We start from the raw sequence: 17,879 nt of genomic DNA, 5'->3' as shown, positions 1-17,879 counted from the left end.
TATTGCCTTGATATACCAAACAATGCCATTAAAGAATCAATGAAATGTTTTGACAAATTTTGAAATTTATAGTTCTCACAGTTCAGTTCTAAATCATTTTGTTTTGAACTATATATTGGTAAAGTGTACTTGTTTACTTTACTTGGAACCTTTTTGAAAAGCTGCTTTATATTTAAATTTTATTCAATATCTAAAAAAATAATTGCACAGCCCCTGCCAAAAGACTGAACTCGTCGACCTTCCTTCACTCCAGCTTTTTAAATTCATGTATATGAGATAAAGAAATACTGAGATGGAGTATCTATTATATACTATATTACTTTTGAAAAGCAGGTTGAAGTGGAATAGAGTGGGCCCATCCAGTTTCAATGGGTGCTTAGCCTAAGATTATAAAATTCACTTGATACGAAACTAATTAAAATTTAAATTATGCCAAAGATTTTATAAACAAAAATGGAAAAAAAAAGATCTTATATATGCTATTTAGTTTGAGCATAAAACTAAGTATGTTCCTAGAACAATTACTACTTTTTGGCACTTCAGAACGGTGGGTCCCTCCATTTTTTATAGCTTGGCTCTTATTTGTGCAGATTTCCTTCAAAGCATACAACCTGGGAAATTTTCATGGAAGGAGAAGAGGAGTTTCAGCTCCCAATAATTTAATAATTAAAAAAACTGGGAAATTTGAGATTTTAGAACCTACTTCAAACTGAAAAAATTGAACTAAACAATTTTACTCAAAGAGTTACTAAAATTTAAAACCAATAACTATACCTCTTAAGTAAAATTTGTATTTTAAAGTTCATTGAAGTAATGTCAATATTGTTATGTATTATTCATTCATTATTGGAGCAACAGATTCATTTCCTTGGCCTTCTCAATCACCTTTGCCCTGTCATCCCTGTTGGCTGCGCTGTTGATGGATATTCCATTTTTTTTTAAATCTTTTTTTACATAACCCATTTATCTTGCCTTTGGTCTGCTCTCAGACCTAATTCCATCTGACTTCTCATCATAAAACCTTCTTGCTTCAACTTGTTATATATTATAATATTATAATCTTAATAAAAATAATATATTGTTGTAAACAGTCAACATTCGCACTAGCTGGAAAATACAAATCCCAAAGAATTGGGAAAATTAAAATACATAATACCTAAAATATACTCCACTTGAAGTTTTTAGATTATTTCATAATGATTTAGGTGAAATATATCCTCCTAAAATGATATAATGATTAAAATTATAATTTCTTTTGACAATTATAACTTTCCAGGTTTCTCTTCCCCCATTAAAATCCCGATCAGGTAATTGATAAATCATTTTTTGAAGAAATATTTCACCTAAATATAATTTTTTAAAAATACTTCAAAATATATTAATGGGATTTGGTTAGAATGGTTTGGAAACTTAAGATTTTGTCTTTTATCCTTTGAAAAAATTGTTGCAACAATACACCTGCATATAGCCGAGAGGTTACTAAAACTTTAGCATTGATATCTAGCACTAATTCCTTGTAGCACCCTCCTTACATCTTATTTTTTATCCCATTAATGTACTATTTCTATTCTTGATAAATGGGATTGATCTAATGCTAAGATATAATGGTGATTTCTCAATCTATTTTTCTTTGCAGGCTCATAATCTCTAAATTTTATTTTGTCCTTGAAATAATATAACTAATTTTTTTTTATTAACTGGTTGCTAAGAAGATTTTTAACCATGGTACAGTAGCCTTATTTGACTTAACATTGAAGGTAGGTTTGAGTAAATTTTATTTCTAACATATTTTTATTCCTCATGGCCCACCGTTAGATCTTGAAATACGATTTAAACCTTTTTATATTTACTGTTTTAAATGGAAAGGAGGTAAATAAAGATCGAATGGGTGATAAAAATAGATGATTGTGAGTATTGCTATCACTCCCTTTTGAAATATTATCTGTAGATTCCTCCTTCTTCCTTTTACTTCTTGGATAGTTGGCGGAAGTTGTAAAGGGAGGGGAAAAAATTAGTGTTTCATAGGAATAAAAATTACTCCCACGACTATTCTAGTGTTAATTACTGTATGTGTATCGAATAACAGGCATTATGGGAGTTTCACTTTGTACATGTTAGTACACATATTTCTTTCAAACAATTTAATTCTTATCAAACAATTGGAAGAAAATAGGATAAATATTGTGTCAGTGTTCAATTTATTTAATAAAATAAAACTTTATTTAAAAAGTAAATTAATATCAGAATTATCAAATAAACTTTTCATTTTTGATCGCTTATTTCTTTTCACTGTAGCACCATGTCTGGAAAGAATTGGAATAATAAAAATAAATGTAAGAAAAACACATACATCTATTTTTTGTATGTTGATGAATATTACACTCAAATAAATTTCACTTTCAATATAATAATATATAAATATCACAACTTTTCAAGCATTGATAAGATCAAACAAATCATTGAAATATTTTTTAAAAGGAGAATAAATTGTATTGTGTTGATTTGCAAGATGATTTATTATAATAGTTAATGCAACCAACAAAATCAATAAACTAGAATTTCTTCATAAAAGAATTTAATAACACTAAACATACAATCTTTTTAACATACATTAATGTAATTTTATAATAACTAGTATACATATATATATTTATTCATTTTTTTTGTTTTGTTCTAACAGTGTGCATGCAATTTTTCAGTGATACACAACATCAATTTTTGCAATTATTCAGATAAAAATATAGTTTTCAACCTTGGAGGATCCCGCTACGCTGATATATAACATTTAGATAAAGTTATACCATAAAAATACTCTGATTCATAATCACAAATTCCAAACTCCCAATTTCTCCTAGACAGTTTTAAATGCTCAATACTGAGGTTCGGGGTTGGCAAGAGGATCTCGTTTCATTTCTTTGGCACAAAAATGTACTAACAGTTTCTAAAAGTGGTGAATACATTATGTAAATGACATAATGTATTTAGTAATTTTACATATGCCTCCGAAACTCAGGTACAGTTTGACTCCATTTGTTTTTTTCATGTTTCCAAAAAAATAAAAATAAAAAATGAAATTCATTTAAAATTTTTTTTTTGTATTTTTATTTTATTTTTTGTTATATACTCAGTCTTAGTTTTCTCCTGTACTGGATTCCTTGGAGTTTTCAAAGTATAAAAAGCGCACAATTTTCAAGTGCTGTATTTTGAATATAGCAAATATAATAAATTATATTTCATGGCTAAAACAACTCAAACTGTTCACTTTATGAATATAAAAAGGAAAAAAAAAATCAAAGGCTGTTCTCGTCATATGAACTAAATAAGGGATTTATATTATCATTTTATTTTATTTGAACATTTCTTTATTTTTTTAAAATGATTCCATATCACTATATCTGTGTTTCGGATATTTCGAAACATTAACTGATTTATAATTTTTATATGAACAATACAAATATCCTCTCTCTTATATGATCAATCATGTGAAACCTTAAGAAAGGTAAAGCACCTTATTTTCAATGCCCAACCCCCATCATCATAATTGACAGTTTCCCACCTTCGTTATGAAAACAAAAAACGTAACGTACCTCATTCCCTAATTAATATATGATAAATACAACATTTATAAATATAGTTATTATTTAATATATATTTAGATGTATTTTTTTCTTCAATAATTTCTAAAAAGGTCATGCCATGTAAACATACATATATGCTATTCATAATATCTAATGTTTCTCTTATAGTTTTGTGTTATGTTAAATAGAAATAGTACTCGTACGTCTTCTAGCTTTACAGTTATATATTATTAGTTATAGAGATAAAAAATTATAAACAGGTATATTAGTCAAATTTGAAAGTTTTTTTATCAATACAATAATTGCGGAATGTGCTCAGTCTGGTAATTTCAGTGGAAAAACATGCATTAATTATAGCCGGTTTATTCCAAAATGGAAATAGTTTAAATTAATCGTTAATAGTAAGGAAATTACCAATCAATAGGGCTATAATGCAGATGAGTTTTGCTATTATTAACAACTATTCACAAGGGGTTCATCAAAATTTTACATTTATCTATAAAATATATATATATCTTTTAAAATAAATTAAACAAAATAATGATTGTTATGATAGGTTATAAAATTGTCTGGTAAGCTCTTTCGATTGCCTTATTTTTTTAAATTTCTAGCTACTAAAAATAAAATATTAACATCAAATTAATATTAAACAAACAAATGGACGGCAGTTCCTGATCTGAAAATAATTCATTCAGTTGGTTGTAATAGAGTTGATGGTTTCTATATTGACTGCCTCTAACTTAGAAAATGGACCCCTTGCAAACTGTATGGTTTTATTAATAATTTTTCTAATTGAGAAAATATATTTATTGAAAATAACTGAGCACAGTCTTATTCCAAATTACTGTCTTTATTTTTTTTATTTTTTTTTTTTATTTTCGTGTTCTGTAAGCATGAAAAATAAAAATAGTAAATTATAATTTTAACATTGATAAATAAATAACATTTATTTAGGCTACAGGATATATATATAATTTTTTTTTCCAAAATAGAGGTACACAATTCAGAAAATATTACATTTTGAAAACCTCACTGGGTCCGCAGTAATAGTGACAGATGTCTAAATAAGATATCAACTCAGATTCCAATAGTGAGTAGCGCCAATCACCTACTAAATGTGTCCTTTGACGGTGACACTTTAGGGCTGTTGTGGAAGCAGTTTCAGAATCGCTTGTACTTCATCGGCCACAGCTTGAAGAATGAACTGGAACTGTTGCTTGGTCGCAACCGCACCACCCCTCTGATCCCTGATATGCTCAAGTGTTGCGCCAACGTCGATCTCTTTAGCCCCCTTGGCTATTCGATTAAGGACCATGTCCAATAGGACATAAGAACCACTTCTCCCAACACCATCACTGAACAAAAATAAACAAATATGTTAAATGGATCAAGGAATCATCCTATTTAAAAATAATCCAACTTCATGCACTACTACAGGTGGTCTACAAGAGCCTTGTCAGTGGGTCATGAAAAGGTTTATAGCAAAAGTAAAAAATTTGCTAAATAAATAAAATCTTTAAAGCGATGTTCTACAGTCGTTTAATTAAAGTTTCTTAGAAAGTTAAAATAATTTATAATATGATAAAAATTTTAATTTTAACAACCCATGTATCACAAGTCTTTTCATGAATGTATTTTAGGGATATGTTTTAATTATATATCAATAAATCAACATTTTATACTATTTTTTAAATATATAGATATATTCATTTTATGAGTTAGGTATTACTCCTAATTTACTTCCCACTTTTTTTCTTTTGATAAAATATCTTTCGTTACATACATGGGCTTATAGTTCTTCCAATAATTTTTTTTTTTTTGGCTAGGCTATTATGCAGATACCTCTGTAATATGGGTGGGTTTATTTCCTATTTAAGCTTAAATGCTTTTGAGGGGCTCCCCCTTTTATCTAGAGTATTCCCTACTACTCCACTCAATAAGTTCAGGTCAGCTGCTGATCTTTTAATCGCTGGTTTAGTGGAGAGTTGTCTTCTGGGAGTTGAGAACCACTGCACCGCAAAGATATACGCACATATCTACACCCATTAGATTTCATGATACTTTTTGGGCCAATTGTGTCAATGGTTCAAGTATTTTTGAATTTAACTTAACATAATTTTCTGTGCGGCAAAATATTTCAGGACTAAAAAACTATTTCAAGAATTAACAAATTATTTCTATTTCATCTTTAGCCTCAGAGTAAACACATTTGATATAATTTCATGCTTACTAGGACTAAACTTGACTCCTTAAACAAGCAGACAGTAGATAGATAATATAATATAATAATATGAATTGATAATAAACACACCTGGAAACTTAAATCATATGAAATGAAGAATAATTTTATTAAATAAAGAGTATGCTGGAGAAAGTCTATCACTGTCAAATTTGGATTTGGCTATCAGAAGACTGGAAAAAGTCTGGTTAAGGTTGTTACTATTATTGCAATTACTAAGCTCTACTGAACTCAATTGCTAAACTATAAAAACTGAATAGGTCAACAAAATTTTTAACATGAATATAGAAGCCATAAGAGATTAATAACAAATATTAATAAGTGGAAATTAAGGGAAAACAATTGTTCAAATTGTGATTAATAATTTTTTATTAAATTCTACTAAAAACAATAAATATAAAATGCCAACTGAGTGTATATAGAACTAAAAAACCATTTATTTCATACAAATTTTATTACAATTATAAACAAATTTAATAATTACCACTTGGAAATTTTTTTATGTATTGAATACAACCATTTCTTCATATATAAACCCACCCACTTTGCATATTATATTTCTTCTTTTAATTAGAATTTTAAAAAAATTAATGATTACAATTTGAAAAACTTTTTTCACTTAAATTCTACTTACTAATAGTTTTGGTTATCCGCCATTTTTACAAGAATCATTGAGCCAAAAGATTTTCTGATTGGCTGAAATGAAAGCTAGTTACATTTAGAAAGAGATGGTCATAGCTACAGCCAAAAAGAACAAAAATAGTTTTCAAAAATTTATTAATTGGAAAGGTTTCGACCCTCTAGCCTGCCAAGTAAAATCCTATGGATTATCAGAGCCTTTTGAAGTGTAATGTGGCCTAAGACAGGGTGACCCAATAGCTCCTCTCCTGTTTAATATCGCTCTACAAGCAATCATAAATAGAGCAGGAATAAGTCAGTAAGGAACAATATTCACAAAGATGACCCAAGTTCTGGCCTATGCAGACGATGTCGTCATCATCGGTAGATCCCTGCAGAGTATTAGGACTGCTTTCGAAGCAATGGATGTCGAAGCGAAAAGGATGGGCCCGCATATTAATGAGGAAAAAACCAAGATTATGCTGTTGGGTAAGAAGCCTCTGGACCAGAGGTTGAGTTGCCTGGCAATGGGCCCCTATAATTTCGAAGTGGTAAGAAGTTTTACTTACCTTGGCTCTATTATCAATGAGAACCAGGATGAAGAAGAAGATAAAAGCAGAATTGCTGCTGGAAATACAGCTTATTTCTCCATTGTAAGGCTAATTAAAAGCAGACTTGTTAGTCGTACCACCAAGTTCACTCTGTACAAAACGTTGATAAGGCCAGTCGTCACATACAGTGGAGAAACTTGGACGCTAAGTAATAAAAGCATTAACCTGCTAGACAGGTTTGAAAGAGTAAATCTGAGGAGAATCTTAGAGCCCGTATGCGAGAATGGTAATTGGCGAAGAAGGAAAAATGGTGAACTTTTTGGGCTCTATAAGGAATGTAGCATCTCCGCATACATAAGAATACAGAGGTTTAAATGGCTTGGCCATGTAATGAGGATGAGCGAGTAAAGAGTGGCACATAAACTGTACAGTTACGTTCCTGATGGTGTGCGGCAATGTGGTAGGCCAAAGGGCCGATGGAGGGATGCTGTGAGGCGGGATCTGTGTCAACTTAGGATCCCAGTTACCCTTACAGAAGATAGAGAAAGATGGTTGGCGGCCGTTGAGCAGGCCAAGGGCAGCTTATTGCGCCACTGTTGTGCCAGTAAAAGAAGAAGAAGAAGGTTTCGACCCTCAATATAGGTCTTCATCACGGCTGTTGTGATGAGTGGAGGTGCACAACACTGAACTAATTAGGAAGTATGGAGACTTTGATTAGTGCCTAGTTGAATTTAATCTAGTTGGCTGGGTAATCTGAAAGTGCCTTTACATTTAAAAGGTACACATGATTGATTAGAAGTGAAATTTTATCAACAGGGTCTTATAGTATAAACTTAATTTATAACCTCACCTGCAGTGCACAACTATGGGGCATGATCTTCCCCGGAAGGATTTGTTGACCTTCCTGCAATAAGAAAGAAACAGTTCGTTTTAGAATTATGTTTTTATTTTTTTATATACACAAGCTATATCAGTAAGTAGGATACAAAAAATGTTTCTCACCTTCGGAATTCCAACAAGGGTTTAGTGGAGCCTGGAACTCCTCCTTCTGGCCACGATAAGAAATGGAACTGTGTAACGGTACGGGTTTCGCCAGTCTTGAGGTTCTTCAAATAGAAGCTGCGGACCAGATAGTCATCACACCAGATGTGCTCACTTACTAGATGAACCTGGAATACACACCCAGCATTTAAAATTTGGGTTCTTATCCCAACTAAAATATAAGCTATATTATAAAACTGTTATTGCAACAAAAATACAGATAGTCTATCATTTTGCAAACCTACTTATATTTCATAAATTCATTAATATTTATAAATTTAGTAGATGATAGAATGTTGTATGGGTGAAAGAAATTTGGAGTCTAAGACAGCTTCTAGCAAGCCCTCACTTAGCAGGAACTAAGCAAAGCTTTGGAGGAAAGACAAGAGAAAAATATATAATGTGAAGTAATATTTCCAAGTGAGTTTATTTTGTTTTGAATTTCATATAGGTAGTTTAAGTACCTATAATGAATTTGTTTTATAATTATAAATTTATGTGAAGTTGTTTTTACCAAATTAATTCTTAACTTCTCTTTTCAAATATCATTTTCACAATTTTAATCTTGTTTCAACAAAAATATACACCAGTTTATAAAAATTTAGTTGAATCATAAAATAGCTTCATGTAAATGGATTTTTCAAATTGTGCTACTTGTGAGCAGTTTAGTAAAAATTAAAATATAAGGGGCTGAATTTTTTTCTTCTGCCAATTGATGAATTATTTTCTGTTAGGTAAATACTTTGATTAGTATATTTATCCAATAGAAGTTTCAAAAAGTAGTGATGTCGTATTTTTTTCATCTAAAACATGCTGTTAGAAATTACCTCATAGACATGATACATCTCGGATCCCTCTTCCGGCCAATAATGGTAACATAATGGAGAATCTGCTTCTCCAAGACGTGTCAGCATCACCATAGCAACACATCCTTGTTCCCACACCATCTGCCACAAATCAGGGGCGGTATGAGGTAGAGGTCCCTGGGTCACAATATAAGCCGCATTTCTCGGGTCATGGTCAGTCTGCAACAAAAAAAAACTTTATGAAGATAAAGGAAGCACTGAAGAACCTATAATCTCCTTCACAACTTTTATCCTCAGCAATAGTGAACTTTTCCTTTAAATGTAAAAATTTTCGGAAGTAAGTCGCATTTTGTTTTTTTAGTTGTATAATCATAGGTTGAAATTGTTTGCACTCAGTTATAATTACTTTATTTATTTTAACTTCTATTATAGAGTGGGGGTCGGCCTGATAAGTAAAGGAACAAATGAAATGTGAGTAAAACGATAGGAAAAACAAACAAAAATAATTTAAAAAACAAAATTAGAAAAATCTAAGTGTATTATAGAAACAAAAAAAAACATTGTCTGTACAGACATTTATAGTCAATGTCTGTTTAACCTATGGCTTTGAACAGCCCTGATGAAGCCCTGCAAAGTGGGGCAAAACGTTGGACATTAAATAGTTCTTTTTTGACCACAACCCTGACCATCTTCTAATAAATAAAAAACAAACACATATTTTTGTGAAAATCTATTATTAGAACTGTTTTATTAATTATCTTGCCTGGAGTTTGTGTGTCAGATGGAAAGTTTTAATAGTGCATAATAAAAGTTTAAATACAAATGCAAAAATGCACTTTTAAGAAACCTAATTTGAAATATTTTCCCATACATGATTTAACTTAATTAATTTTTGCTTAGAGGTCAGGAGGCTTCTATGGGATGGGAACCATTGCATTAGCCCTTTGGTTTTAAATCTTATTGCTTGTTAAATAAATTATAATTTAAAAAACAATTTTGGGCTATTTCATTCTGAATGTACGAAATAATTTTTTCCTTGATTTTCAAAAAATTACTTTAAGTAGTTTATAGACTCATTCTCTCAATTTTAACCAACCTTTATGGTTAAATTTTAAACATATGACAATTTTTCTATTTACTTTGTCCCACAAAAAATTGTATCAAGGTTTTATTTTCTGTTAATAATAAATAACAGCATTATGTTGGATTATAATGGCCCTCTCCTCGTCAAATCAACTTTATGGGGAAATAATATTAAGGCTAAGTGACATAGCTACTTTGTTATTCCTCAACCAAAATAATAAGAAAATATCTGTTTTCATTTACTAAATTAAAATATTTCATTAAGCAGAGAATCGAACTTACGATAGTTGATGCATTGATATAATCAGATCCTGTTATGTTGGATAACTCATTCAGCACTACTCTAGCATGGTCATATGGAAGAGCATGAGGATACCTATTCTTTTGCAAGTTTTCTGCCTGAAAAAAATATAATAATAATAAGTATTATAAAAAGTTAAATTATTAATTATTATAACTTAATTACCTATGTTAATATAATTTTAGTAAAATTATTTAAAACATTATCTCACCCTCTGGGCAATTGTGGTAGCACATGGGTCAGCTTCATAAGCACACAGGGCAGTCCATTCTGTGTCCAGCATTTCTTTATTCTTCAAATGTTCTTCCATGTATGACTATAAAGTATTTTTTTAAAAGTATTTGATCATTTGTTTTCAATTACATGCTTAAATATTGTCAAATTGTATTATATAAAATCCTTACCAAAACCATCTGCCCAGTAGCTACGTCCATATTCGTAAGAGCAGGTTCCTCACTCCTACAACTCATACTTTTGTAAATAATATTCCAACTTTACTAATTAAGGGTGAAGTACTTAGACTAACCCTCTATCTCATGCAACTAATCCGAGAGATCCAGCCTCACATTATATTTATACTGTTTGTTTAATTATTGAATTTTCTGACTGATTGCTTGAGTACCATTGTTTCATGGCACATATAATCAGTAAAAACTGTTATTAATTTTTTTCGGTACATTTAACAATAACTCATTTATGGGTTCATTTTAAGTGAAGGTGGGTATGTGAATTAAGTTGAGATGGGTTGATAGTACTTAACCACAAATTTATTAATGATTTAAGTCCGTTTTGGCCTGATGAACCAACCTCAGGAACAAATATGTCAGGATTCACAATTATTTTATTACGAGAAATAACACAAAAATAATTTGTATTTGATGGTATTATAAATTTCTTTTCATAGTTCAATTTGATGGCTTACAACTTATTGAGGGTTATGATAAGCCAAATTAGTTTTTCTATAATTAATAATTTAACATTAATCCAATTCAGGATTGTATTACATTTATTAAAGTGAAACTTCTTTACTGATATTCTACATCCCAAGAAAAAACAAGTTATATGGTAAATTGATTTTGTGACATGGATGAAACAGAAGTAACTTTTATATCGTAATAGGCGAGCAAGAAATTACAGTAGCTCACCAATCCAAGCATTGTTAGTCCGATTGAGTAAGCTCCTTAAAGCTTCTACCCTACTATAATAAAACTTTACCAGCTACAGACTACTTAAGTGGTTCTATTCTAATTATTATCATTAATCTAGAACTGATATTGTCTGCCTTAAGCTATAACAGGGAATGCTTACAGCTCCTCTTTGTAATGAACTATATTCAAAGTTGTATCTTGATGCTACACCGAGTAAGGGAGACAAAATATGAAAATTTTAGAGTAAATAATTATAGTAATTTATTTGAACTTTCATTTTTGTTAGGGTAAACATGTGATGGGTTGCCATTTTGGTTTTTCTAGCCTTGTTATCGCCCTTAACACTTTCATATTGCTAGAGTAAATTTAGTTAAAAGATTTGTATTCTTAATTTAAACTTAATCTAAACAATTAATTTATTTTCTAATAGATAAATTACTTTTAAGAATGATAATCTCACTATTAGAAAGTATTACAAGAGGTGGTACAATAATCGATGCATACAAGACATATCAAAAACATTCAATAAAATGTTATCTACCACTAACCAATCATATCAACATTCGCTAATTATAATATGAATGATAATCTAAAATATAATTTCATGAATTAATAGTATAATTAAATAAAACATTATGGAATTATTGTAATTAAATAAGAAAATAAAATAAATCAACATATTATTGTAATTTTGTAAAATAAATATCATTATTAATAAAATTTTAATACATCATTTCATTTCCCATGACCCTTGTTCCAAGATTGCCACAATTTTTTTTTTTAATATTGAACTTTGCCGGTTATTATGAACAATATTTATCTAATGAAAGCATGGTGGATCGCTGGCAATTGAAATTATGTGCAATTTCAAGATAGTCTAGTATCACTAAAGATGTTAAAAACAAATTTATTTTTACTTTTATGTTATTTATTGTAGTAGAATGATTGTTACTCATTGTAGAATTTGAACCTGAGGATGGTTTCATAGGCTGAAATATATTGAAATCAATAATAACTTTGTAGTAAATTATTATTAGCTGATTTTAGCTTAATTCACAATAGCCGTTACTGGATGGTTTTTATTTTTAAAATTACAGAATAACTGTTGTTAATTATCTATATATAGATAATTTTTTTTAATTTCTGAGTAAAGTAGTTTACAGATTAATTGTATTATAAGTCTTGAAATTCAGCAATGAATTTTAGTTCATAGTTCATTAACAATAAATAGTTTATTGAATCAATAAATGTTCATGAGTGTTTGTATGTCAGCTGAAGTTAGGCTTCTAAATTTATTTTGGCATAAGCAATTCACAAAAGTCGTTGTTTTATTGGTTTTAAAATTTAAAATTTATTGTGTGAATGTAACAATTGGATATTTATTACTCCCAAAAATTATTTTATTAACAATTAAATTTTAGTTCATAGTTCATTAATAATGGATAGTTTCTTTGAAACTTTATTTTACATTTAACAGGTATAAGTAACTCAAAACCAGATACTGAATAGGAATTACTATCAATTACAACAAATTAACTTAACTGGTTGCATCCACGTATACTATTTCTTCTTTGTTTCCTACTTTATTTATATTATATATGCCATTAATATTTTGAATGAGTTTTTTTTTAGCTAGTAATAATTATATTTATAATCTAGTTTAAATAAACATTGTTAAATTTTATTAATATTTTTATTCAAATTTAGTTTAAAAAATATTTTGAGAAAACAGTTACTATAAAAATTTGTATTCTCAAGTTTCACCGATAAAAATTAAAAAAAAAAATTGAAAAAATATGAAATATAATAATTTTGATGGAGTTTTGACTTTAATTTAACGAAAATAAAAATTAAAGTCCAATTGGAATTGTTTTGAAATAAAAATTAGTAATTATTTTTAGGTTCTTCTAAAAACAGAAGGAACAAATTTCATCTTTTCACCACTTTTTTTTATGTAGAGGTGATCTCCCAGATATAATACATATTTTATTTTTTATCTCTCATTAATTATTAAAATATTCATAATCTACAAGATCCTAATGGTATTGAAATAATCCAAAACATTGTTCAATAAATTACCAAAGCATTCTTTCTGTAAGTGCTAAGAGATATTGAGACACTGTTTACTGACAATGTTGCTTTATTAAATGGTGAGGGATATAATGAGGGATGAACTTAATAAATAGAAAAGAAGTTTTAGGAAAAACATGAGCCAAGGATAAAAAACATGTTTTTCATGAGTGCTTGGTAAGTGTAATTAAAACAGCATAATAATGCAACCCAAGAGAATATTGTTGAATTTGTGAGAATCGTGAATGTAAAAAGTAGGCATAATATTAGTGCAATAATTTTTTCAAACCAGATTTAATATAAATGAAGGGAAGCCCTACTCCATAATAAAAATTTGGTTTAATAAAAATAAAATTTAATCATAATTATCTTGTAATGTAAAATTTGAGGGATAAGTAATTTAAAAAAATTATTAATATAAACTCTAATATTTCCTTTTTTTAACACATAAAACCAATGTTTCACAGTCCTTCTCCGCCTTCAGAGTTTATTCTTCTACAATTTTAACAATACAACACCAAATTTTTTACTAAACCAAAAAGCCCCCTCAGTCAAATATAGGGTCAAAAAACATTGTTTAAAATAGTCAATATAGTAATACCCGTCCTTCCAAAGTTGGTTGAATCCCTGGCATGTTGAGCAGATGGATTCAAACATTGTAAACTATTGTTATTTTTTGGACATGACCATGTTTATAGCAAATTTAAGAAAAAATAGAAGAGAAAAATAAGTATTAAGGAAAAATTTACTTCAAGAAAATCAAAACCTTTGTGCTACAATCGATATTTACATTGATTATTGAAGATTGGGAATGAGACAAATGAAGAGAGACACTTGTTTGCTTGGATGACAAGAGAGTGGACATGCCCTAGAAACACAAGGTCTTTACCATCCTTTGTCTACTGTCAGTGGTGGTATCTTTAGAAAAGAGACATCAAGAATCATCAGTCATAAAAAAAAATTATAAAATTTGTTTGTTTGCTACATAGGATTTAAGTAGATTTGTAAAAGTAGCCATTAATTCATTTAAGTGTCATTATGTTCTGATTGTCAAGAAAATCTGCCCTGAGATGGAGTCAATAATGTTTAACAATTTAAAATAAAACTCTTGTATCTAGTTAATATTTAATTTTTTCATTTAAACCTTGTAATCATCAAAGTTTAATTTTAGATCTGAGAATAATAAAAATAGTTAAAATTCCTAATAATTATTTTAATAAATCTTGAATATTACATAAATTGTCCTCCAACAGGTGTGGCCTAATACTTTACCAATTAGGTCATTGGAATCAGGATACAACTGTTGAAAGAGTAAAAATTGAATAATTTTGTTTATAACTTAAGTAGTAAATGATGGAGGATAAAGTACAGGTAACTGGGGTTAGAGATTCTAAAGATGATTCTTGGAAAATTGAATTATATGGCAGTAGTTTTAACAGAAAATGATATAGATAAGGTTGTCGAACACATTACAGCTGAGAATGACCTATCGGTATTAAATAGTGTCCTTAATAAATTAATGAAAAAATTCGGATTTAAATTCAAATGTTGAAAATAGTGATCATTTTGATACTAAAACCAAGTTTTAACTAATAATGATGGTGTTCAACAATAATACTGAGGAATTAAGAAGTGTAAAGGATTATTTAAAAAAAATATATATAGATAAAATGAACAAAAGGCAAGAAAAATATGAATAAAATTTAGGGAATCAAATTAGAATAACAAATATAGAGCTTCATGAAAATTACAGAGTTGGATTATCAGAATTAGGAGATAAATTAGAAAAAGTAGAAGTAGTTGAAACTAATTTAATACTAAATAACTCTGAATTATTGAATGAAATTATTCATGAAAAGATTGAACATTTTGAATTAGAAATTAATGAAAAATCAAAGCAAAATGTAGGAAACCAAATTTAATCAAATAAAATAGAGTTAAAAGAAAGTTGTTTATCGGTAACTACTTTAAAAGAGCAAATGCCTGAATTGCCCGAAAAAATGTGTGAGAGTATATATAATAAATATATTGCAGACTTATTTTTAAATTATCATTAATTAAAAAAAAATCATATATACCATCTTGTAAAACAAATTTTATAATACAACATATCCTAAATGAAATTATATGTATTCAGACACAAGGAATGAACTAGAATATTGGATGTAGTAACATTATTTGTACAAGGTAATATATATGTTTTTTTTTAAATTAATAATAATTTAAAATAAATTTATTTATTGTTACATTGTTAAAATTGTGGAGTATAAAACCAGAAGAAAGAGGACTATGAAACGTTGGTTTTCTACATATCAAAAGGAAATATAGTAGTTTATATTAATGGGTCATTTAATATGAAATGGCCATTTTAATTATCTCAAAAATTCGAAGTAGGATTAGTGGACTTTTATTGTTTTCTGCATTTATTTCTACAAATTATAATGAGCCGTTATTAATCCTATCTTCTTTGATAATATTTACCATCGCTATTGATTACACATTGTTTAGTATGGCATCAAATAAGTGGAAACAAGTGATTTTCGCAAGAAACAGCCCAAGCTGCAAGAAACATTACCATACCGTTTAGTGAAGGGTGTTGTAAAGAACAGATCATTCGCTGGTGGTTTGAAAACCTTTTGGAAACCATCATATTCACATCTTACTGCAGTGATACTGACATAATGCACCAAACATTTGTCAAAAAACAACATGCATTGGTTAATTGGAAGGGACCTATACTATACTCGTACATGACAACACCAGACTTCATGTTTCATGACCTTCCCTGAAGTAATATGAAAGGGATCTATGAAGCCATTCCATAATTTATTAACTCTTTACTCTAAGAAAAATTACTTTAGTTATTTAAACAGGAATTAATGCAAAATTCATGAATTTATTTCAATTTCATAATTTCACACTTATCAACTTGATGGAATTACTTAATGAGTAAACTACTGACTAATATGCCATAAAAAAGAATTTACACATACACAAGGGGCTACAATCAAATTTCTGTTATCTACACTAAAATACATGCATGCATAGCACATGTTTTTACTGCATTAACACATAACTCCTCAATGAAATACATTTTTAAATATGATAAATAAATTCAGATAATTTTTGTAATCTAAAATGGAGGAACAGAACAAACTAGGGATGTCTGATCTGAAAATAAACTAAATGGTAATAAAGGTAAAGAAGAAAAAACAAAACATTATTAATGTAATAATCTTCATTCAATTTTTCTTTTGAAGATTATTACCTGTTATTTATTTTTGTTACCCCCAGAAAAAAAATTATACTTTGTATTTTTCCTGAACTAATTTAACTTTTATTAAACTGACGAAAGTTATATTCAGAATCTTATTGTCATAATATCTTATCTAATTACATTGAAAAAAGTTTTGATTTTTAAAATCTTGAGAATGGCTACTAGAAGACAAAATGTTGATATCAGACTTTGAAGTATTATATATAATAAACAACGGAGAGAGACCCGATTGGCTTCTTTTTTATTTAATAAGTATTATTTACTATAGATTTTTTGTCAGCTACTATCAGAATCCCCAACAGGCCTTGCTCCAGAATTTTCCCTCTCCACACCAGTCCCTCCCTAACGGTGGGCCTGATATCAAACGACACAATCAACAATCCTTTGGGAGTACTATAGAAAGAGACAAAGAGAGGGAGAATCTTGATGTAAAAACAGAAGTGAACTGAAAATTAGAAAAAAAAGAGTAAACAAGGATGAGAATGTTTGTGAATTTTAAGAAAGCCATTAATATTTTTTGTTTTCAAATTTATCTTTAAAGTCTTAAGTTTTTTTTTACAAGTTTAAAATTATTTTTCTAATTTTGTGCTTAGGATATCAATATAATAACATGCGAAATGAGAAAATAAGTGCAAAAGTGACATTCAATACAAGAAAGAAAATGTAGATGAAGGAAGTAAATAAAGTAAAGTTTGTCAAGGTCTTTTTTTTTTTTTTAATAGCAGATTAAGGTACTAGAATGAGTCAACACTTTATATTTTAAATTTTCACATTAAAAAAAATGTTTTTTAGGTAATAGTAATGACTTGAACCTTCTTTCAAGAAGTTCCAGATGAGAACAAATGAACTGAAACTCAAAGAACTTTAAAAATTGTATAGTACTTATAACCAAGTGAATACTAATATCCAAAGAATGAATATGAAGACATTGGCAGCATTTTTTAATAGCTACACCTATCATTCCTCCGATCTCAAATTAAAAATAGGTTCATATTATGTAACCTGGAAGAGGAAGAGGAGCAACAGTGGGTCCTAGATCATGAAGTACTAATAGTCCTTTTAACAATTAGAGAATAATAATGGAAAGTAAATTTCAGAATTTGAAATACAAAATGGACTTTGTATAAAGGCTTTATTTAAGAATCTATGTTTCTTTTCAGAGAAACT

General features: G+C 28.8%; 1 protein-coding gene across 4 annotated transcripts in view; it reads right to left on the bottom strand.

Moving 5' to 3' along the window:
- Window positions 1-3,677: 3,677 nt before the first annotated feature.
- The window catches only part of IA-2 (tyrosine phosphatase IA-2), a 174,449-nt gene continuing 160,247 nt past the window's right edge, over window positions 3,678-17,879 (bottom strand). For all 4 annotated transcript variants that reach the window (XM_067047475.1, XM_067047477.1, XM_067047476.1 and 1 more), the window contains exons 21-27: window positions 10,622-10,676; window positions 10,429-10,533; window positions 10,199-10,315; window positions 8,855-9,052; window positions 7,989-8,155; window positions 7,837-7,890; window positions 3,678-4,933 (exon numbers count right to left, since the gene is read on the bottom strand). In XM_067047475.1, the coding sequence (XP_066903576.1) occupies window positions 4,717-4,933; window positions 7,837-7,890; window positions 7,989-8,155; window positions 8,855-9,052; window positions 10,199-10,315; window positions 10,429-10,533; window positions 10,622-10,676 (913 nt within the window). In that variant the 3' untranslated portion in view covers window positions 3,678-4,716. The remainder of the gene's footprint in view (window positions 4,934-7,836; window positions 7,891-7,988; window positions 8,156-8,854; window positions 9,053-10,198; window positions 10,316-10,428; window positions 10,534-10,621; window positions 10,677-17,879) is intronic.

This window comes from Halyomorpha halys, unplaced genomic scaffold (assembly GCF_000696795.3).
Source record: "Halyomorpha halys isolate HHAL.00 unplaced genomic scaffold, Hhal_1.1 Scaffold482.1, whole genome shotgun sequence".
Taxonomy (NCBI): domain Eukaryota; kingdom Metazoa; phylum Arthropoda; class Insecta; order Hemiptera; family Pentatomidae; genus Halyomorpha; species Halyomorpha halys.
The sequence above is the reverse complement of the archived record's forward strand: the minus strand, read 5'-3'. Positions and strand labels throughout refer to the sequence as shown.